Source organism: Filobasidium floriforme, assembly GCF_021052385.1.
Source record: "Filobasidium floriforme strain CBS 6241 chromosome Unknown HD553scaffold_5, whole genome shotgun sequence".
In the NCBI taxonomy this organism is placed as follows: domain Eukaryota; kingdom Fungi; phylum Basidiomycota; class Tremellomycetes; order Filobasidiales; family Filobasidiaceae; genus Filobasidium; species Filobasidium floriforme.
The window spans coordinates 1,005,095-1,028,559 of NW_025763626.1; the positions used below are offsets into that span (position 1 = coordinate 1,005,095).

Sequence of the window (23,465 nt, forward strand, 5' to 3'; positions counted from 1 at the left end):
TCTCTCTATCATCAACTACTCTTCCCTACTCCTACCCCTTCCTTCTCTCTCTCCCAAGTAAACTTTCCTTGCATACCTCTCTCATCATGTTGTGCACCCGAACCGTGAGTAATTCTTGAAAGGCGAATGACGAGGACGCAGTCGAACGCATTCCGTCTCGTCCTTGATCGCCTCTTCTGCAAACATCCTCACTGTATACTGAACTCCACTCCTCGCCAACCTCCAGACCACCCAGCTCGTACGACCGTCAATGGCTTCGACGCTCGTCGTACCCCGATCAGCCGTTGCTGCCGGTCTGAGCGCTTACCGACGTGGGTTGGCGACCGCCGCCGAGCCGTACGATGTCGCTGTCATCGGAGGAGGTGCGTCGTGTCTGACCATGCAGGGCAAGTTGATATGATCGAGATGGAGGCTGACAGGATTTGTTTTGCTTTGGTTGGTTTTGCGCTTGATCTGGATCGTCGCCCCCGTTTGGATGTGGGATTGGTCATCCTCGTCGATCTCGCCTTGTAACCCCTATCTCCCTTCCACTCACTCTTCCTCTCATCGGCCGTCACCTTTCCCCTTCTCATCGGGTTCATCATTGCAATATCAGGCCCTGGAGGATACGTCGCCGCCATCAAGGCCGCTCAACTCGGTTACAAGACCGTCTGCATCGAAAAGCGAGGAGCCCTCGGGGGTACCTGCTTGAACGTGGGATGTATCCCTTCCAAGGCCATGTTGAACAACTCTCACATCTACCACCAGACCAAGCATGATCTGGCCAACAGGGGGATTGACGGTGGGTCCCACTTAGCACTGGATCGGTGAATGTGGGAAATGGGAAGGCTGATCGTTCTGGTGGGATGCGACACTGCAGTCTCCGACGTCAAGCTCAACCTCCCCAAGATGCTCGCTGCCAAGAACGCATCCGTCACCGGTCTCACCTCGGGTATCGAATCTTACCTCTTCAAGAAGCACAAGATCGACTACGTCAAGGGCACGGCCAAGTTTTCTTCGCCGACCCAGTTGAACGTGGCGTTGACCGAGGGTGGGGAGACGATGTTGGAAGCCAAGAACGTCATTATCGCCACCGGGTCCGAGGTTACGCCTTTCCCCGGGATCGAGATTGATGAGAAGCAGATTGTCAGCTCGACCGGGGCTTTGGACTTGCAGGAGGTTCCCAAGAAGGTCAGTTCTGCTGTGTATAGTCGTTCTGGTCCTGGGTCTTACAGGGAGACTGACAAAATCGTTTGGGGGATGGCTTGGTGTAGATGATCGTCATCGGAGGAGGTGTTATCGGACTCGAGCTCGGTTCGGTTTGGTCCCGATTGGGAGCCGAGGTTCAGGTCGTCGAGTACATGGGCGCCATCGGTGCCGGTATGGACTCTGAGATTGCGTACGTGCGAGTGGGGCACGGGTCTTACAGATTTATGAAGACTGTTCTGACCTTTATCTTGCGTCTGGGACTTTTCAGCAAGAACTTCCAGAAGATCTTGACCAAGCAGGGACTCAAGTTCAAGGTCAACACCAAGGTCATTGGTGCCGAGAAGAAGGACGGCAAGGTCTTCCTCAACGTCGAGTCCGCCAAGGGAGGCAAGGCCGAGACTTTAGACGCCGACGTCGTCCTCGTCGCCATCGGTCGACGACCCGTCACCAAGAACCTCGGTCTCGAGGACATTGGCGTCGAGATGGACAACAAGGGCAGGATCGTCATCGACGACCAGTTCAACACGAGCATCAAGGGGATCAAGTGTATCGGGGACGCCACCTTTGGACCCATGTTGGCCCACAAGGCCGAGGAGGAGGGAATCGCCGCCGTCGAGATCTTGAAGACCGGACACGGGCACGTCAACTATGACGCCATCCCCTCGGTCGTCTACACCCACCCCGAGGTCGCTTGGGTGGGCAAGAACGAGGAGGAGCTCAAGGCAGCCGGAGTCAAGTTCAAGGTCGGCAAGTTCCCCTTCAGCGCCAACTCGCGAGCAAAGACCAACCAGGATTCCGAGTGAGTCGGCAAATGTCGTTTCGAAGGGAAGTTGTAGCCGGATTGCGTTGCTGATCGGAATTGCGTATGCTTGATCCCGCTTTTGTTAGGGGTATCGTGAAATTCGTAAGCGGATCGATACTTACGCACATCATCAAGGCGTGATTTTGTGGCTGATCCTTGACAATCACTATAGATCACCGAGAAGGACACTGACCAGATCTTGGGAGTACACATCATCGGTGAGTTCCCTTGGTCTTGCTTGGACTATGCTCGAGGAGAACACAGGGCTGACTGGTCGCTTTCGTTCGTGCAGGACCCAACGCCGGTGAGATGATCGGAGAGGCCGTCCTTGCCGTCGAGTACGGTGCATCGGCCGAGGACATTGGCAGGACTTGTCACGCCCACCCTACCCTTTCGGAAGCATTCAAGGAGGGTGAGTCGTCGAGCGCACTGCTTGTTATATCTTACGAAAGTTTCGGTCGCTGACATGACATGACCTTTGTGTGCGCAGCTGCTATGGCCGCTTACGACGAGCCCATTCACATGTGATCAGGTATCGCGCGTTCTTGTATCACGACCCATGATGAGGGATATCATGGAATAATGCCAAAATTCAATAGATCCGTTTTGCCTCTGAATGCCTCCTAGAATAAATTGGAACTCTGCCGGGAGCACGAGTGGGCAGTCAATCACCGAATCGATGAGTGCCAAAATCTTGCTAAGGCCGAGGTCATCATACCTTCAGCCTTTCCCTCTTTTCCCCGACCATAGTCTCTCATGTCTAAATGTATACCCAGAAGGCCTTGTCCAAGTTCCGTGCTGTTTCGCACCTAGCTTGAGGGCTGGACGTTTAGGAGAGGCAATGTATGGGTTGGCGGCAAAATAGGCTAGCCAGTTGCAGGTCAAATCTCGCCCAGAGCATGCGTCATCGGGCCTATACTTGATCAAGGTAGACGCTTCAGAGTCCCTCAAGTCCCAAAACCTACCGAAGTGTCCTTCCAGGACCATGGGATTGCAGTGGAAGAACAGACTAGACCTGACGTCGGCGTCAGTTCCCAACCTTCAAAAAGAGGTGTTTCAGGTTGGCTTTGATCTGTTTCAACAGGATATGTTGAGGCGAGCAGACTTTTCTTCCTACAATACACTAGAGGGAGACTACGTGAAGTACGCAGTCGTACCATATCAAACCGCAGGTCTCAGTAGCTCATCCTTGTCTTTCTTCGGGACTGTTACGTCGGGCGTAAAAGGAGGCAGACGGGCAAGCAAATCCACGTTCACGAGCGATGTTTTCATGATACAAGACAAGGTGGTTCGGCAGATCAACCAAATGGCTGTCGTACGCGGAGTTGAGCAAGCACAACATCAGAAGGAGGGCTGCGAAACAGGATAGGGTGCCAGCGGTATTGGTGTGAAAGGCTCAAGAGCGAGAAGCACTTCACGGAGCGAAGCTTCGTAATAGGCACCCACTATGGCCTACTCGCGCCTGGCTTCACGAGCAAGGCTAGTACCTTGGCTGAGTGCCTCGGAGGGATATCCGAAGTGATACCATGCTGTGAGAATCGTGGCATGCTGATGTGAATATTGAGGCTGCAGAGGTCTACAAATACCTTGTCACGCTTGGGAACCACCTTCAGGAAGACAGAGACATCCCAGCAAATGTCTGAGAAGAGATCCGCAGTCGAGGACGGCACCGCACAACGGGATTGATATGGGAGAGCGGTAGAGAAGGGTTTAGAGCTTGACAAACTATTGGGCATCAAGCCCCATCACCTCGACCTTTGACAACTACAAGGAGCACCTCAACACCTTTGCTCGAGAGAGCGGTTTCGCTCGTCCCTCTGCCTCTTCCTACGCTCAGCTCGACGTTCCCACCCGAGAATGGCTAGCCCTTTTTCTGGCGGATCCCTATGCCACATCCCCTTCCGATCGGTATTGATATATTCGATATAAGTTCGACTTGTTCATGTTATTGTAGTATTATACAAACGTTCGTGCCCCGTTGTATACGTTGCTCTCATATCGAACGAGTACCCCAAACTATCTTCTCACAATCCCTCATTAACGATCCGCTCGACCAAACTCGTCGTCCTCGATCGTGTCACATCCGAAGCAGGCGCGACATCCAGCTGAGTAGGTAAATGCTCCGGCTCGACCGTACCCGACGTGATGTCGCTGAGGGGGTTGATCGTCATCGGTCGGGATTGCAGCATGTCATCGTAAGTATAAAAAGAGATACGCCGGGGTTCGTCTTGATCCGGATTGGGAGGGGACGGTAGATGAGAGGCGGCGGGCAGCTGTAAAGGTGGAGACAGGTCAGCATATCATCCGGAGTACGATCCCAGCTCAATCCGCTCACCTCGTTGTGGTCGACCTTGTCTCTTCCAGCACCCCTCGTCTCCGTCTCCGTCCCGATATCGACGCTCTTGCCTTGCTTCTTCTCACCTTGCTTGTCATTCGAACCCGCCAGCAAAGCATTCGGCCTAGGGCCGATCCATTCGTCGATCTTCTTCCTCCACTTTCTCCCTCCGGCCTGTTCCTGTTGAGAACTAGCCCCGGGAAACGCTCCGGGGATAAGTACGCCGAGGGAACTTTGCCTAGCCTGCATCGACGGCCTTGTGCCGAAAGGCTTGTCGTCACCAGTATTCGCATCGTCGTTGAGCGAGAATACTTGCGAATCTCCAACCTCGGGACGAGGGGGGAACGACCTCTTTTCCCTCGTAGGACTAGGTAGAGGGGAAGTTGATCTCGACCCCGCCCGTCCTGTAGTTTCCATCCCGGTCCTTCCGAGATCCTTCCACCTCATCGGGCTCGGACTTCTACTTCCTCCAGCCTTACCACCCGGGTTTATCCCACTCGACACCCCTCCGAACGGGGACCGATTCCCTACCTCCCGACTAGCGATATAAGCATTGACGGGGGCTTCGATCTGCAGAGCCTGTGATCCCGAATGCGTCAAGGCCTCGATCGCGTCGTCCAGCACGGTAGGGACGTGTCGGTCGCTGGAATCGTGCATATAAGGAGGAAGCATGGCAGCATTGACGAAAGCCTGGGGGGAGACGCTCGTAGACGGTCGACCAGAGTTGTCGGCTTGTTTCCTCGGGGTCGGCGAACGGGGCGGAGCGACGGACGAGCTCCTCGACGCTCGACCCGAGGGTGCTCTTTGTAACCCGGTACTACCACCTCCAGGGACGGGGCTGTTACTGACAGAAGGCTGGGCTCCGGGGAGGGCGATGGCGAAGGGAGATTCGATGTCTCTTTCGAAAATCGCGCTCGCCGAGGGGGAGTTGGGCGTGGACATGGACATGCTCAACGACCCCGCTTGGATCTGAGGGATCGAGGCTCGTTTTCCCACCCGCTTCGCGTCGAAACTGGTAGTATTGGCGGGAGGGGATATCTGCCCCGTCTGCCTTGTACCGGAATCGCTCAAGTACTCCCCGACCTCTCCGAGAGTCCTCGCGCCCAGATCGTTTGAATGAACGCTACTCGCACTAGGGGAATGCGGTAACAACGACGAACCCCTTGGCAAGAGGTCAAGGACGGGGCTCGTACTCCTGGTCTTTCCTGGCGACCCGATAGGCATAGGGACAGGCTCCTTGACACCGTACTCGTCATCCTCGTCCAGCGCACTCGCACTGCTACCACCTGCGCCGGTGGAGGTGAACGGGTCCGAGGATGCATTCATGCCATCCTGCAAGACCTTCATCTCATGCTTCAATGAGTCGACGTTGAGTTGAGATCCGGGACCGTGAGTTCCAGCCCCACTAGCCTGATGAGCGTTGGGGTGGGTCGTTCCGAAACTCGCTCGGGCGCTGTTGGATCCGACAGGGGTCCTACTGCCAGGCGTGATGACACCGATGAAATCGTCCCTGACCCGATGGTGGTTGACCGGTTCAGGCATGGGTGAGGGCGTAGACGATCGTCGGCCTCCAGGGGAGAGCAAGGAAGAGTTGTGAGCGGACAGAGCTGGGGCTGGAGCAGGGGATCCGGCGCGAGAATGCATCGGCGAAGATCCTGGTGAGAACGACCTGGACATGGCCGGATGATGCCCATCGATGGGTTGAGCCGGGCTGCTACTCCTGCTGGCGAAATGTTCTTGTTGCAAGGGCGAAGAGACGGCCGGCTCGTTGTTATTCCCGTGCCCGACTGTCGTCTGAGTTGCCAAATGCGACGTCTTCCTGGTCCTCCCTGACGAGGAGAGCGAAGGGGTCGTCTGACCGGTCGACGATACCCCACTGCTCCCACCCATCCCGATACCCAACCCTACGGCGCCGACATGCGGATGATGATGACGATCCGAATCCGAGGCAGAAGCAGGAGGTGGAGGAGGTTCCCTGGGGTCGAGTTGCGAAGGATGATGTGGGTGCGGTTGAGAAGTTACCGACATGGTTGAAACCGAGGTGCTCTGGTCTGCGCAGCGGTTTCAAAGCGTGGCACCGGATTCGATCTGGAGCTCGAATCTTCTTGCACACAGATTCCGATAGATAAATGAGAGTGTGGGAGGCCAGAGAGAGATACGATGGTTGTTGCATATAGCATTCAAAGAGTCGCTGACGGCCTCGATCGTTGCAACTTGGCAGCTCAGGCGTTCAGGTGACCGAAAGGTTCAAGTCTACGTCACTTTCGGAGGCTATTAGACATGATTGGGGGCACTCGACATCACGTGACTCAGGGTCGGTATATGTGCAAGGAAGACGGGGTTGGGTCTGGTGTCCTGCAATAATATGTGGCCCAATGAGTGTGATATGGGCGATTGTGTGGCCTTTGGCCAGTGTTGGTTTGTTTCTGGGTGGGTGGATGACCCTGACGAGGCTGTGGAGAGTGGCCACCCATGGCACACAGTTAAACCGGCGTGTTGCCACCTGGAGTCTCCTTTCCAATCGAGTCCCAAGCGGATTTCCCACAGCAGAGCTCTCCGACATCGATCGATCCTCGTCTTGATAGACATGAACGATGCAGAACACTGATTAGGGCTCTGGGGTGCTATACCCAAGTGGGAGGGGTGAGGCGTGAGTCTCTAGTGGGGAAGCATCGTATGATAGCACAAGGCTACGGATCGGAAGGGGAGGTCAGGTAAGTGGTCCCGTGCATCTGCTCTATAGCTACTGGGCCACATACACAGGTCACGATCCCTATCTGTCATCACGGTCATTGATTGGGGTGGGTGAAGATGACCCTCATGTGGTGACTGTTCGTCTGCGTGGGCTTGGTCCGCTCTTCACGCTGGGCATCTTGGGACTCATGAGAACCCACACCGTGAATCTCAACTCGCTTTCACCGTGTCGTTCAGGCCGTGCACACCAGACAACTCTGCCGCCAAATTCGCCTCTTTTTCGGCCTTGTCTGAATTATCTGGCCACCCAGGGTGGCTTTCTTGGTCCGCTCTCCATGTCCTTCCCTTCCTGGTGATCCAGAAAGTCCTAGGACATGACTCGTTGGAATCCCACCGTCGGTTTTTGTGTCAACACTGTCCCCATCGTCCGTTGCACCCCTGACACCCCGGCCGTCCCGTTTCGGTCTGCTAACAAAACATGCTTGGGCATCCCATACCTTGGTGTATCGGCGAGACATATTGTGTAGGTCATCATTTGCTTGGACAAGTGAACGGCCCTTGCACAGCGATGATCTGTTTGGATGAGTGGATGGACCTCGTGCAGTTTGAGGAGGCTGTGAGAGCATTGGCCCGTGGCATACAGTCGAGCCTGTGTGTTGCCACATGGCTCGAGCTTCCTCCTTTCCGGTCGAGCGGTGAGCAGATCTGCCACAGCAGAGCTCTCTCAGATCCATCGATCCTCACCTTGGCAAACATAAACGATGCAGCAGAGGGATTTCCTGCTGGGGGTGCGATACCCAAGTGGGAGGGGTGACGCAAGTGTCCACGGTGTGGCAAAGCGCCGTATGGTAGCGTGGGACTATGGATCAGAAGGGGGTTGAGAAAGTGTTCCCATGCGTCTGCTTCATAGCTACTGGTCCACATACATAGGCCAGAATCCCCGTCCATCGTCACAGTCATTCGTTCTTCTGGTGAGTGAAAACAACCCTCGTGCGGCAATTTTCTGTTCCTGAGAACTTGGTCCGCTCTTCACGCTGGGCATCTTGGGACTCATGAGAACCCACACCGTGAATCTCAACTCACTTTCACCGTGTCGTTCAGGCCGTGCACACCAGGCAACTCTGTCGCCAAACTCGCCTCTTTTTCGGCTTTGTCTGAATTATCTGGCCACCCAGGGTGGCTTTCTTGGTCCGCTCACCATGTCCTTCCCTTCTTGGTGATCCAGAAAGTCCTAGGACACAACTCGTTGGAATCCCACCGTCGGTTTTTGTGTCAACACTGTCCCCATCGTCCGTTGCACCTCTGACACCCCGGCCGTCCCGTTTCGGTCTGCTAACAAAACATGCTTGGGCATCCCATACCTTGGTGTATCGGCGAGACATATTGTGTAGGTCATCATTTGCTTGGACAAGTGAACGGCCCTTGCACAGCGATGATCTGTTTGGATGAGTGGATGGACCTCGTGCAGTTTGAGGAGGCTGTGAGAGCATTGGCCCGTGGCATACAGTCGAGCCTGTGTGTTGCCACATGGCTCGAGCTTCCTCCTTTCCGGTCGAGCGGTGAGCAGATCTGCCACAGCAGAGCTCTCTCAGATCCATCGATCCTCACCTTGGCAAACATAAACGATGCAGCAGAGGGATTTCCTGCTGGGGGTGCGATACCCAAGTGGGAGGGGTGACGCAAGTGTCCACGGTGTGGCAAAGCGCCGTATGGTAGCGTGGGACTATGGATCAGAAGGGGGTTGAGAAAGTGTTCCCATGCGTCTGCTTCATAGCTACTGGTCCACATACATAGGCCAGAATCCCCGTCCATCGTCACAGTCATTCGTTCTTCTGGTGAGTGAAAACAACCCTCGTGCGGCAATTTTCTGTTCCTGAGAACTTGGTCCGCTCTTCACGCTGGGCATCTTGGGACTCATGAGAACCCACACCGTGAATCTCAACTCACTTTCACCGTGTCGTTCAGGCCGTGCACACCAGGCAACTCTGTCGCCAAACTCGCCTCTTTTTCGGCCTTGTCCGAATTATCTGGCCACCCAGGGTGGCTTTCTTGGTCCGCTCACCATGTCCTTCCCTTCTTGGTGATCCAGAAAGTCCTAGGACACAACTCGTTGGAATCCCACCGTCGGTTTTTGTGTCAACACTGTCCCCATCGTCCGTTGCACCTCTGACACCCCGGCCGTCCCGTTTCGGTCTGCTAACAAAACATGCTTGGGCATCCCATACCTTGGTGTATCGGCGAGACATATTGTGTAGGTCATCATTTGCTTGGACAAGTGAACGGCCCTTGCACAGCGATGATCTGTTTGGATGAGTGGATGGACCTCGTGCAGTTTGAGGAGGCTGTGAGAGCATTGGCCCGTGGCATACAGTCGAGCCTGTGTGTTGCCACATGGCTCGAGCTTCCTCCTTTCCGGTCGAGCGGTGAGCAGATCTGCCACAGCAGAGCTCTCTCAGATCCATCGATCCTCACCTTGGCAAACATAAACGATGCAGCAGAGGGATTTCCTGCTGGGGGTGCGATACCCAAGTGGGAGGGGTGACGCAAGTGTCCACGGTGTGGCAAAGCGCCGTATGGTAGCGTGGGACTATGGATCAGAAGGGGGTTGAGAAAGTGTTCCCATGCGTCTGCTTCATAGCTACTGGTCCACATACATAGGCCAGAATCCCCGTCCATCGTCACAGTCATTCGTTCTTCTGGTGAGTGAAAACAACCCTCGTGCGGCAATTTTCTGTTCCTGAGAACTTGGTCCGCTCTTCACGCTGGGCATCTTGGGACTCATGAGAACCCACACCGTGAATCTCAACTCACTTTCACCGTGTCGTTCAGGCCGTGCACACCAGGCAACTCTGTCGCCAAACTCGCCTCTTTTTCGGCCTTGTCCGAATTATCTGGCCACCCAGGGTGGCTTTCTTGGTCCGCTCTTCATGTCCTTCCCTTCTTGGTGATCCAGAAAGTCCTAGGACACAACTCGTTGGAATCCCACCGTCGGTTTTTGTGTCAACACTGTCCCCATCGTCCGTTGCACCTCTGACACCCCGGCCGTCCCGTTTCGGTCTGCTAACAAAACATGCTTGGGCATCCCATACCTTGGTGTATCGGCGAGACATATTGTGTAGGTCATCATTTGCTTGGACAAGTGAACGGCCCTTGCACAGCGATGATCTGTTTGGATGAGTGGATGGACCTCGTGCAGTTTGAGGAGGCTGTGAGAGCATTGGCCCGTGGCATACAGTCGAGCCTGTGTGTTGCCACATGGCTCGAGCTTCCTCCTTTCCGGTCGAGCGGTGAGCAGATCTGCCACAGCAGAGCTCTCTCAGATCCATCGATCCTCACCTTGGCAAACATAAACGATGCAGCAGAGGGATTTCCTGCTGGGGGTGCGATACCCAAGTGGGAGGGGTGACGCAAGTGTCCACGGTGTGGCAAAGCGCCGTATGGTAGCGTGGGACTATGGATCAGAAGGGGGTTGAGAAAGTGTTCCCATGCGTCTGCTTCATAGCTACTGGTCCACATACATAGGCCAGAATCCCCGTCCATCGTCACAGTCATTCGTTCTTCTGGTGAGTGAAAACAACCCTCGTGCGGCAATTTTCTGTTCCTGAGAACTTGGTCCGCTCTTCACGCTGGGCATCTTGGGACTCATGAGAACCCACACCGTGAATCTCAACTCACTTTCACCGTGTCGTTCAGGCCGTGCACACCAGGCAACTCTGTCGCCAAACTCGCCTCTTTTTCGGCCTTGTCCGAATTATCTGGCCACCCAGGGTGGCTTTCTTGGTCCGCTCACCATGTCCTTCCCTTCTTGGTGATCCAGAAAGTCCTAGGACACAACTCGTTGGAATCCCACCGTCGGTTTTTGTGTCAACACTGTCCCCATCGTCCGTTGCACCTCTGACACCCCGGCCGTCCCGTTTCGGTCTGCTAACAAAACATGCTTGGGCATCCCATACCTTGGTGTATCGGCGAGACATATTGTGTAGGTCATCATTTGCTTGGACAAGTGAACGGCCCTTGCACAGCGATGATCTGTTTGGATGAGTGGATGGACCTCGTGCAGTTTGAGGAGGCTGTGAGAGCATTGGCCCGTGGCATACAGTCGAGCCTGTGTGTTGCCACATGGCTCGAGCTTCCTCCTTTCCGGTCGAGCGGTGAGCAGATCTGCCACAGCAGAGCTCTCTCAGATCCATCGATCCTCACCTTGGCAAACATAAACGATGCAGCAGAGGGATTTCCTGCTGGGGGTGCGATACCCAAGTGGGAGGGGTGACGCAAGTGTCCACGGTGTGGCAAAGCGCCGTATGGTAGCGTGGGACTATGGATCAGAAGGGGGTTGAGAAAGTGTTCCCATGCGTCTGCTTCATAGCTACTGGTCCACATACATAGGCCAGAATCCCCGTCCATCGTCACAGTCATTCGTTCTTCTGGTGAGTGAAAACAACCCTCGTGCGGCAATTTTCTGTTCCTGAGAACTTGGTCCGCTCTTCACGCTGGGCATCTTGGGACTCATGAGAACCCACACCGTGAATCTCAACTCACTTTCACCGTGTCGTTCAGGCCGTGCACACCAGGCAACTCTGTCGCCAAACTCGCCTCTTTTTCGGCCTTGTCTGAATTATCTGGCCACCCAGGGTGGCTTTCTTGGTCCGCTCACCATGTCCTTCCCTTCTTGGTGATCCAGAAAGTCCTAGGACACAACTCGTTGGAATCCCACCGTCGGTTTTTGTGTCAACACTGTCCCCATCGTCCGTTGCACCTCTGACACCCCGGCCGTCCCGTTTCGGTCTGCTAACAAAACATGCTTGGGCATCCCATACCTTGGTGTATCGGCGAGACATATTGTGTAGGTCATCATTTGCTTGGACAAGTGAACGGCCCTTGCACAGCGATGATCTGTTTGGATGAGTGGATGGACCTCGTGCAGTTTGAGGAGGCTGTGAGAGCATTGGCCCGTGGCATACAGTCGAGCCTGTGTGTTGCCACATGGCTCGAGCTTCCTCCTTTCCGGTCGAGCGGTGAGCAGATCTGCCACAGCAGAGCTCTCTCAGATCCATCGATCCTCACCTTGGCAAACATAAACGATGCAGCAGAGGGATTTCCTGCTGGGGGTGCGATACCCAAGTGGGAGGGGTGACGCAAGTGTCCACGGTGTGGCAAAGCGCCGTATGGTAGCGTGGGACTATGGATCAGAAGGGGGTTGAGAAAGTGTTCCCATGCGTCTGCTTCATAGCTACTGGTCCACATACATAGGCCAGAATCCCCGTCCATCGTCACAGTCATTCGTTCTTCTGGTGAGTGAAAACAACCCTCGTGCGGCAATTTTCTGTTCCTGAGAACTTGGTCCGCTCTTCACGCTGGGCATCTTGGGACTCATGAGAACCCACACCGTGAATCTCAACTCACTTTCACCGTGTCGTTCAGGCCGTGCACACCAGGCAACTCTGTCGCCAAACTCGCCTCTTTTTCGGCTTTGTCTGAATTATCTGGCCACCCAGGGTGGCTTTCTTGGTCCGCTCTTCATGTCCTTCCCTTCTTGGTGATCCAGAAAGTCCTAGGACACAACTCGTTGGAATCCCACCGTCGGTTTTTGTGTCAACACTGTCCCCATCGTCCGTTGCACCTCTGACACCCCGGCCGTCCCGTTTCGGTCTGCTAACAAAACATGCTTGGGCATCCCATACCTTGGTGTATCGGCGAGACATATTGTGTAGGTCATCATTTGCTTGGACAAGTGAACGGCCCTTGCACAGCGATGATCTGTTTGGATGAGTGGATGGACCTCGTGCAGTTTGAGGAGGCTGTGAGAGCATTGGCCCGTGGCATACAGTCGAGCCTGTGTGTTGCCACATGGCTCGAGCTTCCTCCTTTCCGGTCGAGCGGTGAGCAGATCTGCCACAGCAGAGCTCTCTCAGATCCATCGATCCTCACCTTGGCAAACATAAACGATGCAGCAGAGGGATTTCCTGCTGGGGGTGCGATACCCAAGTGGGAGGGGTGACGCAAGTGTCCACGGTGTGGCAAAGCGCCGTATGGTAGCGTGGGACTATGGATCAGAAGGGGGTTGAGAAAGTGTTCCCATGCGTCTGCTTCATAGCTACTGGTCCACATACATAGGCCAGAATCCCCGTCCATCGTCACAGTCATTCGTTCTTCTGGTGAGTGAAAACAACCCTCGTGCGGCAATTTTCTGTTCCTGAGAACTTGGTCCGCTCTTCACGCTGGGCATCTTGGGACTCATGAGAACCCACACCGTGAATCTCAACTCACTTTCACCGTGTCGTTCAGGCCGTGCACACCAGGACAACTCTGTCGCCAAACTCGCCTCTTTTTCGGCTTTGTCTGAATTATCTGGCCACCCAGGGTGGCTTTCTTGGTCCGCTCTTCATGTCCTTCCCTTCTTGGTGATCCAGAAAGTCCTAGGACACAACTCGTTGGAATCCCACCGTCGGTTTTTGTGTCAACACTGTCCCCATCGTCCGTTGCACCTCTGACACCCCGGCCGTCCCGTTTCGGTCTGCTAACAAAACATGCTTGGGCATCCCATACCTTGGTGTATCGGCGAGACATATTGTGTAGGTCATCATTTGCTTGGACAAGTGAACGGCCCTTGCACAGCGATGATCTGTTTGGATGAGTGGATGGACCTCGTGCAGTTTGAGGAGGCTGTGAGAGCATTGGCCCGTGGCATACAGTCGAGCCTGTGTGTTGCCACATGGCTCGAGCTTCCTCCTTTCCGGTCGAGCGGTGAGCAGATCTGCCACAGCAGAGCTCTCTCAGATCCATCGATCCTCACCTTGGCAAACATAAACGATGCAGCAGAGGGATTTCCTGCTGGGGGTGCGATACCCAAGTGGGAGGGGTGACGCAAGTGTCCACGGTGTGGCAAAGCGCCGTATGGTAGCGTGGGACTATGGATCAGAAGGGGGTTGAGAAAGTGTTCCCATGCGTCTGCTTCATAGCTACTGGTCCACATACATAGGCCAGAATCCCCGTCCATCGTCACAGTCATTCGTTCTTCTGGTGAGTGAAAACAACCCTCGTGCGGCAATTTTCTGTTCCTGAGAACTTGGTCCGCTCTTCACGCTGGGCATCTTGGGACTCATGAGAACCCACACCGTGAATCTCAACTCACTTTCACCGTGTCGTTCAGGCCGTGCACACCAGGCAACTCTGTCGCCAAACTCGCCTCTTTTTCGGCCTTGTCTGAATTATCTGGCCACCCAGGGTGGCTTTCTTGGTCCGCTCTTCATGTCCTTCCCTTCTTGGTGATCCAGAAAGTCCTAGGACACAACTCGTTGGAATCCCACCGTCGGTTTTTGTGTCAACACTGTCCCCATCGTCCGTTGCACCTCTGACACCCCGGCCGTCCCGTTTCGGTCTGCTAACAAAACATGCTTGGGCATCCCATACCTTGGTGTATCGGCGAGACATATTGTGTAGGTCATCATTTGCTTGGACAAGTGAACGGCCCTTGCACAGCGATGATCTGTTTGGATGAGTGGATGGACCTCGTGCAGTTTGAGGAGGCTGTGAGAGCATTGGCCCGTGGCATACAGTCGAGCCTGTGTGTTGCCACATGGCTCGAGCTTCCTCCTTTCCGGTCGAGCGGTGAGCAGATCTGCCACAGCAGAGCTCTCTCAGATCCATCGATCCTCACCTTGGCAAACATAAACGATGCAGCAGAGGGATTTCCTGCTGGGGGTGCGATACCCAAGTGGGAGGGGTGACGCAAGTGTCCACGGTGTGGCAAAGCGCCGTATGGTAGCGTGGGACTATGGATCAGAAGGGGGTTGAGAAAGTGTTCCCATGCGTCTGCTTCATAGCTACTGGTCCACATACATAGGCCAGAATCCCCGTCCATCGTCACAGTCATTCGTTCTTCTGGTGAGTGAAAACAACCCTCGTGCGGCAATTTTCTGTTCCTGAGAACTTGGTCCGCTCTTCACGCTGGGCATCTTGGGACTCATGAGAACCCACACCGTGAATCTCAACTCACTTTCACCGTGTCGTTCAGGCCGTGCACACCAGGCAACTCTGTCGCCAAACTCGCCTCTTTTTCGGCCTTGTCTGAATTATCTGGCCACCCAGGGTGGCTTTCTTGGTCCGCTCTTCATGTCCTTCCCTTCTTGGTGATCCAGAAAGTCCTAGGACACAACTCGTTGGAATCCCACCGTCGGTTTTTGTGTCAACACTGTCCCCATCGTCCGTTGCACCTCTGACACCCCGGCCGTCCCGTTTCGGTCTGCTAACAAAACATGCTTGGGCATCCCATACCTTGGTGTATCGGCGAGACATATTGTGTAGGTCATCATTTGCTTGGACAAGTGAACGGCCCTTGCACAGCGATGATCTGTTTGGATGAGTGGATGGACCTCGTGCAGTTTGAGGAGGCTGTGAGAGCATTGGCCCGTGGCATACAGTCGAGCCTGTGTGTTGCCACATGGCTCGAGCTTCCTCCTTTCCGGTCGAGCGGTGAGCAGATCTGCCACAGCAGAGCTCTCTCAGATCCATCGATCCTCACCTTGGCAAACATAAACGATGCAGCAGAGGGATTTCCTGCTGGGGGTGCGATACCCAAGTGGGAGGGGTGACGCAAGTGTCCACGGTGTGGCAAAGCGCCGTATGGTAGCGTGGGACTATGGATCAGAAGGGGGTTGAGAAAGTGTTCCCATGCGTCTGCTTCATAGCTACTGGTCCACATACATAGGCCAGAATCCCCGTCCATCGTCACAGTCATTCGTTCTTCTGGTGAGTGAAAACAACCCTCGTGCGGCAATTTTCTGTTCCTGAGAACTTGGTCCGCTCTTCACGCTGGGCATCTTGGGACTCATGAGAACCCACACCGTGAATCTCAACTCACTTTCACCGTGTCGTTCAGGCCGTGCACACCAGGCAACTCTGTCGCCAAACTCGCCTCTTTTTCGGCCTTGTCTGAATTATCTGGCCACCCAGGGTGGCTTTCTTGGTCCGCTCTTCATGTCCTTCCCTTCTTGGTGATCCAGAAAGTCCTAGGACACAACTCGTTGGAATCCCACCGTCGGTTTTTGTGTCAACACTGTCCCCATCGTCCGTTGCACCTCTGACACCCCGGCCGTCCCGTTTCGGTCTGCTAACAAAACATGCTTGGGCATCCCATACCTTGGTGTATCGGCGAGACATATTGTGTAGGTCATCATTTGCTTGGACAAGTGAACGGCCCTTGCACAGCGATGATCTGTTTGGATGAGTGGATGGACCTCGTGCAGTTTGAGGAGGCTGTGAGAGCATTGGCCCGTGGCATACAGTCGAGCCTGTGTGTTGCCACATGGCTCGAGCTTCCTCCTTTCCGGTCGAGCGGTGAGCAGATCTGCCACAGCAGAGCTCTCTCAGATCCATCGATCCTCACCTTGGCAAACATAAACGATGCAGCAGAGGGATTTCCTGCTGGGGGTGCGATACCCAAGTGGGAGGGGTGACGCAAGTGTCCACGGTGTGGCAAAGCGCCGTATGGTAGCGTGGGACTATGGATCAGAAGGGGGTTGAGAAAGTGTTCCCATGCGTCTGCTTCATAGCTACTGGTCCACATACATAGGCCAGAATCCCCGTCCATCGTCACAGTCATTCGTTCTTCTGGTGAGTGAAAACAACCCTCGTGCGGCAATTTTCTGTTCCTGAGAACTTGGTCCGCTCTTCACGCTGGGCATCTTGGGACTCATGAGAACCCACACCGTGAATCTCAACTCACTTTCACCGTGTCGTTCAGGCCGTGCACACCAGGCAACTCTGTCGCCAAACTCGCCTCTTTTTCGGCCTTGTCTGAATTATCTGGCCACCCAGGGTGGCTTTCTTGGTCCGCTCTACCATGTCCTTCCCTTCTTGGTGATCCAGAAAGTCCTAGGACACAACTCGTTGGAATCCCACCGTCGGTTTTTGTGTCAACACTGTCCCCATCGTCCGTTGCACCTCTGACACCCCGGCCGTCCCGTTTCGGTCTGCTAACAAAACATGCTTGGGCATCCCATACCTTGGTGTATCGGCGAGACATATTGTGTAGGTCATCATTTGCTTGGACAAGTGAACGGCCCTTGCACAGCGATGATCTGTTTGGATGAGTGGATGGACCTCGTGCAGTTTGAGGAGGCTGTGAGAGCATTGGCCCGTGGCATACAGTCGAGCCTGTGTGTTGCCACATGGCTCGAGCTTCCTCCTTTCCGGTCGAGCGGTGAGCAGATCTGCCACAGCAGAGCTCTCTCAGATCCATCGATCCTCACCTTGGCAAACATAAACGATGCAGCAGAGGGATTTCCTGCTGGGGGTGCGATACCCAAGTGGTTAAGGGGCCAGTTTTAGGTCTTCTAAACGCACTGGTGCTTCGGCGCGTGAGTTCGAACCTCACTCGCATCATTGTTTTTTCTTTTTTCGCCTTAATCGCGCCAAATACCATTACAATCCCCATTGGCAGCCATCTCGAGCTCAAGATGTCAGCCTCTTCGTCATGCTAGCCTATAGGCTCTACTCGCTGCTGCGATACCGCTCGAACGAGCGGCCAGTCAAGGTCGGCCGCTCTGAAAGGTATCGAAGTGTTGCGTTTGACCAGGAAAGTATGCTCGACGCGTAAAGGTCCTTGAGACAATGCATATTCCTTTCATGTTCGTCAGTCTCTTACAAAGCAAGATCCAACAAGCTGCCTAATAATACTGTTACACTGCTGATGATAAATTTCGGTCTTTCGTGACTTCCGAAGAAGATCCTCATACGTATTCATTTCGAGACTCGACGCCCTTCTCGTCGTCTCCCTCGTTGAACGACTCGGAGTTGATGGCGGTCGCAGGTCGGTCGTTCGCGTTGTCTCGGTTGCGGGACATGATGATCCCGTGCGCCTTTCGAGGAGGCAATGCGAACAGGTCGGACATCTCCTCCAATCGGATGTGAGCGGTTTCCGGCACGATAAAGTAGACGATGGGAATGGAGACGACCATGAAGCTGGCGAAGAAGAGGTAGACTCCGTATTTCATGTCTTGGAACATGTAGGGAGTCGCACGGGCGATGGCGAAGGCAAAGAGCCAGTTCGAAGCGGCGATGATGGACTGCGTAGCAGCACGAACAAAGGTGGGCATGACCTCCGCTCCAAAGACCCAGGGAGTACCGTTCCAGGTGGGTCCGTAGAAACAAGTCCAGATGTAGAAGAACGCGATGGCGGAGATACCTCCCGAGCTTAGCTTGGTACCGGGAGGGTTGTTCTCGGGCTTGGCGATGGCGATGTAGGCACCGATGTAGTACATGCTAATGGCACCTCCGGCGGCTCCGACGATCAGCAAGGGCTTTCGGCCGAACCTGTCTACCAAGTAGAGCAACCATACAATGGCTCCAGCGAACTTGATCAGACCGCTGCGGATCGGGGAAGAAGTTACGAATGGTAAGCGCGCGTCAGACGGTGTCGCGCACGAAAGACCACTCACAAGATCCCGGTGGTCAAGAGACCGGTGTTGGTCCCGCTAACTCCGATGGATTTGAACACGGTAGGAGAGTACTGTACATCACATCACGTCTCTCGAATCAGTGACCGATCGTGAGAGCGCGCCTTCACAACCAGACTCACGTAGTTGATGGCGTTGATTCCAGTTCCGTTCTGCATGGCAAACAACGAGACGGCAATCCCGACTCGCTTGAGGTATTCGGGCGACCTGAAGAGGGTCTTGATAGGACCCCAGAGCCCGGCACCGCCGGCCAGCTGGTCCCGCTCGTGAGCGACTTCGATCTCCTCCATCTCTTCCACGAGGTAAGGGTGGTCCTCGGGCAGGTTTCGGATGTTGGACAGGTTCTTGCGAGCTTGGACGTTCCTGCCCTTGTATACGACTGAGCGAGACGAGAGAGGAAAGGAGTTGTGTCAGTGACTTGGTCGGTGTGCGATATGTGCAACGACTGAAGGAAGGGCAGCAAGAAAGACATGCTACTCACGCCATCGAGGAGATTCAGAGAGGAAGATGGCGGACAGGGCCAACATTCCACCGGGGATCAATTGGACGGCGAAAGAGATGTGCCACTGCTTGTTACCGTAAGGGATGTTCAAGTTGATACCGTAGTTGATCCAGAATCCGACGACGGCTCCGATCTGCCACCCGGCTTCGTAAATACCGATCAATCGACCTCGAATAGCAGCCGGCGAGATCTCCGCGACGTAGATGGGCTGCACAATCGCCAACTCGTCAGCTTGCATGCCCAGGGTAAAGGTAGAAGACCAAGCCAACTCACAGTCAAACTACTCGCCACACCCACACCCCACCCGACGATAAATCGTCCGGCGTACATGATCCCCAATCCGGTACTGCTGCTAGCGACGACCTGGAGGACGGCTCCGACGCAGAAGACCAAGGCGCAAGCGAAGAGACCCCATTTACGCCCGAAGTAGTGGCCGACAAAATACGAGCACAGGGCTCCAGCAGCACAGCCGCCCTCTGATGTTGCAGAAAGAAGAAAAAGAAAGGAAAAACGTCAGAGAGGAAAAAATGAGGACGGAAGGGTGTAGGAGACCCTCACGGTAAGTGGATACGATATTCGCGCTCAAGTCGTTAAACCTGGCCTTTTCCTCGGCGGTTCCCGTCTTCAATCCGAACTCGTCCTTGAACGATTGGAGGGCGAGACTGGTCCCGATGAAGGCGGACTATCACGGGAAGGGGTCGAAGATCGTCAGTGAAATTGAACTCACGGAGGCGAGGTCTGGCGCGCTCGACTCACATCGTATCCGATCATCACGGACGCCCAACATGCGAGGCACGCATAGGTGTAGACCTTCCAGTTGTAGACCTCCTTGGGCGTCGGGCGGTCCTCTTGAATTGTGAGCTTGACCATCTTGAGTCGTCAACTGTCAAGTCGTCGTATTGTTGTGTAATCGAGTAAGTCGGAGGAAGTTCGCAAGTCGGTCTATGAGTTGCGAGGCGACTTGGTTGTGGTGCGAACGATCGACTCTGGATGTCATCATCGCTCCTATCGAATCAGATCGTAGGGGTATATATCCTGAAAGCTTTCGGGCGAGAGTCCAGGGGTTCCAAGTGAAAAACGAGGGGGATGCGGGGAAAGAGACAAGTCATGGCGAGGTCGCTAATGAAGGGAGTAAAAGTGGAGAAACCACTGCTCCGGGTCCCCGCAAAAATAGGTCGAATTGCTTCCGATGGCAGGAGGTCTGTGCGGAGAATGATCCACCTTGGCCAATCACCTGCAAGCGATCAACCAATGATCGCTTGCGCGAGTAACCATCTTTCCGGGGAAAGGATGGGGGGGCGTCGTCTACCGGAAGAATGGTCACTCCGGGGAATTTACGATCCAGCGGTCGCCCGGAGTGGAGAAACCTGGAGAAAGATTGTGGGCAGGGGCCGGAGTGGAGGACACCGGCATGATCCACTCTCGTCCAATTTGTCAATATGAATAGACAGACATGTCCTTGCAAGCATTCTCAACCGGGACGTTTCTCGCCAAATCGCCAAGTTCATCAACCACGAGTACACCATCGAGCATCACACCCGAATCACACATCACGGTCACGCCAATATGTCGCCCAGTATCCACAAGTCCGTCTACCTATTCGGTTACCCGATCGCCCACTCGGCAGCTCCGACGCTACACAACATGTGTTTCCAAAGCATCGGGAGTCCTTGCGAGTACGAGAGGTGGTCTACGACCAAGGTCGATCAGAAGGTCATCGACGAGCTTAGGAGTCATACTTCGGGAGGAGCTGCGTGAGTCGGTCCTCGCTCTATGCCTGGATGTGCACGAGCCACCAGTGACTGATCCGTGTCATCTCCTCTCATAGCGTCACCATGCCCTTGAAGGCCGAGATTCTCAAACACCTGGACGAGATCTCTCCCGAATCCTATGCTACTGGAGCGTGCAATACTGTCGTCCGAGTCCCACGGGAAGACGGTAGCATCAAGCTGGTCGGCACGAACACCGACTTTTTAGGTGAGCATTGTGAACCCGCTTTTTGAGCAGCTCGGACTATCGTTGACTTGGATCTACATTCGGTGTGGTGTATAGGTGTGAGGAACTCTCTCGTCTCGGCCCTTCAAGCCCAGTTCCCAGAAACCCCGTTCGACATCTCCCAAACCTACCCGGCCGGCCAAGCATCCGGTATGGTCATCGGCGGTGGGGCCACCACCCGATCAGCCGTCCACGCCCTCTATACGTTAGGGATGAATCCCATCTTCCTCGCCAACAGGGACGCTGAAGAGGTCAGGGTGACGATAGAAGAGTTTGCCTCTAAACGGAAGGGCGGGAAGGGGGTCGAGTTGATCCATCTGACGAGCGTGGATGAGGTGGAGAGGTATTTGGGCCAAGATGCTGAGGATCGGAAACCTGGTGTAGCCATGATCGTAGGAGCTATTCCTGGTAAGTACGATTTGAGTTGGAGATGTCGGTCCTGTCCTGTGCTGATGATTCGTATTTCCGGTTCCATTGCAGCAATCGCACCAAAGACATTAGAAGAACGCATGGTATACACCATCGCCACCCACATCTTCACCATGCCTTTCCAAGCCGGACCCACCGACTCGACATCATCCCCTAACCCGCTGCCTCTCCCCTCCACACGCCTGTTCCTCGACATGGCTTACAAACCCCGTCTCACCCCTTTGCTCAAGATCGGTTCGGCTCTAGGGTGGCAGACGATCGGAGGGATCCAAGCGATGATCGAACAAGGGCTCGCTCAACAACGGATGTGGAAGGTCGGTAGTGCGAGTTTGGAGGTGGCTTGCGACAAGACGCTCTTGGGGGATGACACGGAAAGAAAGGCGAGGGAGTTGGTAGAGAACATGAAGGATATCACGGTGACCGAGTTGGAAGTCGATAGGGCCTTGACGTAGGATGTGATGCCTCTTGGGTTACCGTCTACAGTCGTTTCTATGTATCTATAAGGTTTCGTTCTGATTTTCTATGTACAAGGGATATTTCTCGGCTTCTGTGATACTCTGGAACATCGTATAAATGCAGGGGCCTTGTCTACCTCACATCCCTGTTCTCGTCCCAGGTTATCGCGCGAGGCGACGAGATGTCCGAGCACAACATAGCTTGCCCAGACTGGCAAATGTTACAGCCTCGCTCGTAACCTGACGGCGACTAGCTCGATCTTGCCGTGGTGTAGCATGCAATCCATCAATACAGGTTCGACGTGTTCGTGATCCGGGGCGATATCATCTGAATACAGCTTCAAGTGCGAATCCTTTCCACGCATCTATTCGATTTTGTTGTTACAGCGTGATTATAGATGCGAACACGCCTCGTGCAGTTTCCTCAACCCATCGATTCCCCTCTGTCCATGACTCTCCACGGTCTTCTCATCCAGACTATCCAGACTGGCGTTGAAGACCTCCAGACTCCAGACTCCCTTGTATCCCATCCGCTTCAACGTATTCGTAAAATCGAGGACGGGAAGGTACCCTTCTTCTTCCATGGGGAAGAGGCGCATCTTGCGGGACCAGGCCATCCGACTAGGGAATGTCGGGAAGGACTGGATGGGAGAATCGGGTTTGGCAGCATCGGCTACTTGGTAGAAGAAGATCTTTTCGACGGGAATGGTGCGGGAAAGTTTCAGCAGGTTGTCGCTAAGGACTGTCGGTGGTAATGGTCGACGTCCCGAGGGCTCCGAGGGATCTGCCCATTGTTGTCCGCTGGATGAAGGGCAATAATAAGCGCTGAGCAAGGGTTCAAGGCAAGCATACGGCAACTCACAGTTGGTTGAACGAGTCGAGGATGACGCCGACATTCGGTAGGTCGACCCGATCTACCACTTCCCAAACCTGCTCCCACCGATTTACAACGGTACCCCAAGCGAGGGCTTCATGCCCGATCTTGACCCCATATGAGCTGGCCAACTGTCCGAGCTCGGTGAAAGCTGCCACCTGGTCATCAAGATAATCGCGCTCCGTATAGCTCTCGGCGATCGGGTCGTAGGGGAGCAGATTGGAGCAGACGAGCAATAGGTCGCATTGCAGCGCCGGCATGAGGCGGAGGTAGGATTCCGCCCGGTCGAGCGCTACTTGTAGACGAGGTGGCAGGCTACCCATCTTCGTCTTGGCCATGCGACTCGCCCCGGCAAAGTTTTCAAACTCGCGGAAAGGCTGGAAACAGCTGATCACGAGTCCGTATTCCTGGCAGTACCGACCAATCGTCTTGGCGCACAGAAGCTCGAGATCTTTGGTGGCGCGGACCAGCAGCCAGTCTTCGTCGGTGAACATGTCCGCATGATGACCGACGCCGACTTCGTGCACAAAGGCGTCAAAGTCGGGGATGAAGATCTCGATGGCATCATAGCCGAGACGGGAAGCGGTCCTGATCTTGGTAGGTAGGTTGTGATGGACGTTGGTGCCCAGGGACAGCGAGGCGATGGAGAATGAGGGGTGGTCGAGATCGCCATGGACACTGGTACCTGGTGTGGATACGGTCATGGCATAGCCATCGATGGGCGAGGTCGAGAGC

General features: G+C 54.7%; 6 protein-coding genes and 1 non-coding gene across 7 annotated transcripts; 3 read left to right on the plus strand and 4 right to left on the minus strand.

Moving 5' to 3' along the window:
• The first annotated feature begins 4 nt into the window (after window positions 1–4).
• Window positions 5–2,873, plus strand: HD553DRAFT_307628 (uncharacterized protein). Its single transcript, XM_046179449.1, has 10 exons — window positions 5–104; window positions 227–362; window positions 596–781; window positions 860–1,170; window positions 1,254–1,378; window positions 1,457–1,987; window positions 2,077–2,092; window positions 2,163–2,208; window positions 2,283–2,402; window positions 2,481–2,873. Exons 1-10 carry the CDS (start codon window positions 87–89, stop codon window positions 2,516–2,518), a joined length of 1,527 nt encoding a protein of 508 aa, XP_046038615.1. The 5' UTR covers window positions 5–86; the 3' UTR covers window positions 2,519–2,873.
• A 799-nt stretch (window positions 2,874–3,672) lies between these two features.
• Window positions 3,673–6,629, minus strand: HD553DRAFT_348723 (uncharacterized protein). The gene is made up of 2 exons (XM_046183401.1): window positions 4,326–6,629; window positions 3,673–4,263 (listed from the first exon to the last, which is right to left on the minus strand). Exons 1-2 carry the CDS (start codon window positions 6,351–6,353, stop codon window positions 4,015–4,017), a joined length of 2,277 nt encoding a protein of 758 aa, XP_046038616.1. The 5' UTR covers window positions 6,354–6,629; the 3' UTR covers window positions 3,673–4,014.
• Window positions 6,630–6,808: 179 nt separating this feature from the next.
• On the minus strand, window positions 6,809–17,043 carry HD553DRAFT_322688 (uncharacterized protein; the record flags this gene model as incomplete). The annotated part of the gene is made up of 34 exons (XM_046181307.1): window positions 6,809–6,949; window positions 7,493–7,633; window positions 7,764–7,878; window positions 7,946–8,061; window positions 8,103–8,173; window positions 8,218–8,497; window positions 8,628–8,742; window positions 8,810–8,925; window positions 8,967–9,046; window positions 9,082–9,361; window positions 9,492–9,606; window positions 9,674–9,789; window positions 9,831–9,910; window positions 10,356–10,470; window positions 10,695–10,774; window positions 10,810–11,089; window positions 11,220–11,334; window positions 11,402–11,517; window positions 11,559–11,629; window positions 11,674–11,912; window positions 12,084–12,198; window positions 12,423–12,493; window positions 12,677–12,908; window positions 12,948–13,062; window positions 13,287–13,641; window positions 13,813–13,927; window positions 14,152–14,222; window positions 14,406–14,637; window positions 14,677–14,791; window positions 15,016–15,086; window positions 15,541–15,655; window positions 15,880–15,950; window positions 16,405–16,519; window positions 16,744–17,043. The coding sequence occupies 34 exons, from the start codon at window positions 17,041–17,043 to the stop codon at window positions 6,809–6,811; spliced, it is 4,875 nt and encodes a 1,624-aa protein (XP_046038617.1).
• Window positions 17,044–17,312: 269 nt separating this feature from the next.
• On the plus strand, window positions 17,313–17,402 carry HD553DRAFT_t24. The gene has a single exon. It is a non-coding gene; the product is annotated as a tRNA-Leu (tRNA).
• A 218-nt stretch (window positions 17,403–17,620) lies between these two features.
• HD553DRAFT_282079 (quinate permease) lies at window positions 17,621–20,002 on the minus strand. Its single transcript, XM_046178150.1, has 7 exons — window positions 19,734–20,002; window positions 19,536–19,659; window positions 19,251–19,453; window positions 18,957–19,185; window positions 18,598–18,854; window positions 18,458–18,528; window positions 17,621–18,386 (listed from the first exon to the last, which is right to left on the minus strand). The coding sequence occupies exons 1-7, from the start codon at window positions 19,845–19,847 to the stop codon at window positions 17,750–17,752; spliced, it is 1,635 nt and encodes a 544-aa protein (XP_046038618.1). The 5' UTR covers window positions 19,848–20,002; the 3' UTR covers window positions 17,621–17,749.
• A 406-nt stretch (window positions 20,003–20,408) lies between these two features.
• Window positions 20,409–22,063, plus strand: HD553DRAFT_348725 (uncharacterized protein). The gene is made up of 4 exons (XM_046183402.1): window positions 20,409–20,731; window positions 20,806–20,954; window positions 21,030–21,380; window positions 21,453–22,063. Exons 1-4 carry the CDS (start codon window positions 20,544–20,546, stop codon window positions 21,851–21,853), a joined length of 1,089 nt encoding a protein of 362 aa, XP_046038619.1. The 5' UTR covers window positions 20,409–20,543; the 3' UTR covers window positions 21,854–22,063.
• Window positions 22,064–22,248: 185 nt separating this feature from the next.
• HD553DRAFT_269391 (xylose isomerase-like protein) lies at window positions 22,249–23,434 on the minus strand (the record flags this gene model as incomplete). The annotated part of the gene is made up of 2 exons (XM_046177616.1): window positions 22,249–22,657; window positions 22,719–23,434. 2 exons carry the CDS (start codon window positions 23,432–23,434, stop codon window positions 22,249–22,251), a joined length of 1,125 nt encoding a protein of 374 aa, XP_046038620.1.
• Window positions 23,435–23,465: the final 31 nt, after the last annotated feature.

What these genes read in the sequence shown, in the direction of transcription:
- HD553DRAFT_307628 (XM_046179449.1), top strand. An exon ending in CTTGGGAGTACACATCATCG is followed by an intron (nt 2,209 to 2,282) that starts GTGAGTTCCCTT and finishes TCGTTCGTGCAG; the next exon opens with GACCCAACGCCGGTGAGATG. An exon ending in TTCGGAAGCATTCAAGGAGG is followed by an intron (nt 2,403 to 2,480) that starts GTGAGTCGTCGA and finishes TTGTGTGCGCAG; the next exon opens with CTGCTATGGCCGCTTACGAC.
- HD553DRAFT_348723 (XM_046183401.1), bottom strand. Translation starts at nt 6,353, where the DNA reads ATGTCGGTAACTTCTCAACCGCACCCACATCATCCTTCGCAACTCGAC. An exon ending in ACAAGGTCGACCACAACGAG is followed by an intron (nt 4,264 to 4,325) that starts GTGAGCGGATTG and finishes CCACCTTTACAG; the next exon opens with CTGCCCGCCGCCTCTCATCT.
- HD553DRAFT_282079 (XM_046178150.1), bottom strand. Translation starts at nt 19,847, where the DNA reads ATGGTCAAGCTCACAATTCAAGAGGACCGCCCGACGCCCAAGGAGGTC. An exon ending in GAATATCGTATCCACTTACC is followed by an intron (nt 19,454 to 19,535) that starts GTGAGGGTCTCC and finishes CTGCAACATCAG; the next exon opens with AGGGCGGCTGTGCTGCTGGA. An exon ending in CTCTGAATCTCCTCGATGGC is followed by an intron (nt 18,855 to 18,956) that starts GTGAGTAGCATG and finishes CGTCTCGCTCAG; the next exon opens with TCGTATACAAGGGCAGGAAC.
- HD553DRAFT_348725 (XM_046183402.1), top strand. Translation starts at nt 20,544, where the DNA reads ATGTCGCCCAGTATCCACAAGTCCGTCTACCTATTCGGTTACCCGATC. An exon ending in CATACTTCGGGAGGAGCTGC is followed by an intron (nt 20,732 to 20,805) that starts GTGAGTCGGTCC and finishes CTCCTCTCATAG; the next exon opens with CGTCACCATGCCCTTGAAGG. An exon ending in GATCGTAGGAGCTATTCCTG is followed by an intron (nt 21,381 to 21,452) that starts GTAAGTACGATT and finishes GTTCCATTGCAG; the next exon opens with CAATCGCACCAAAGACATTA.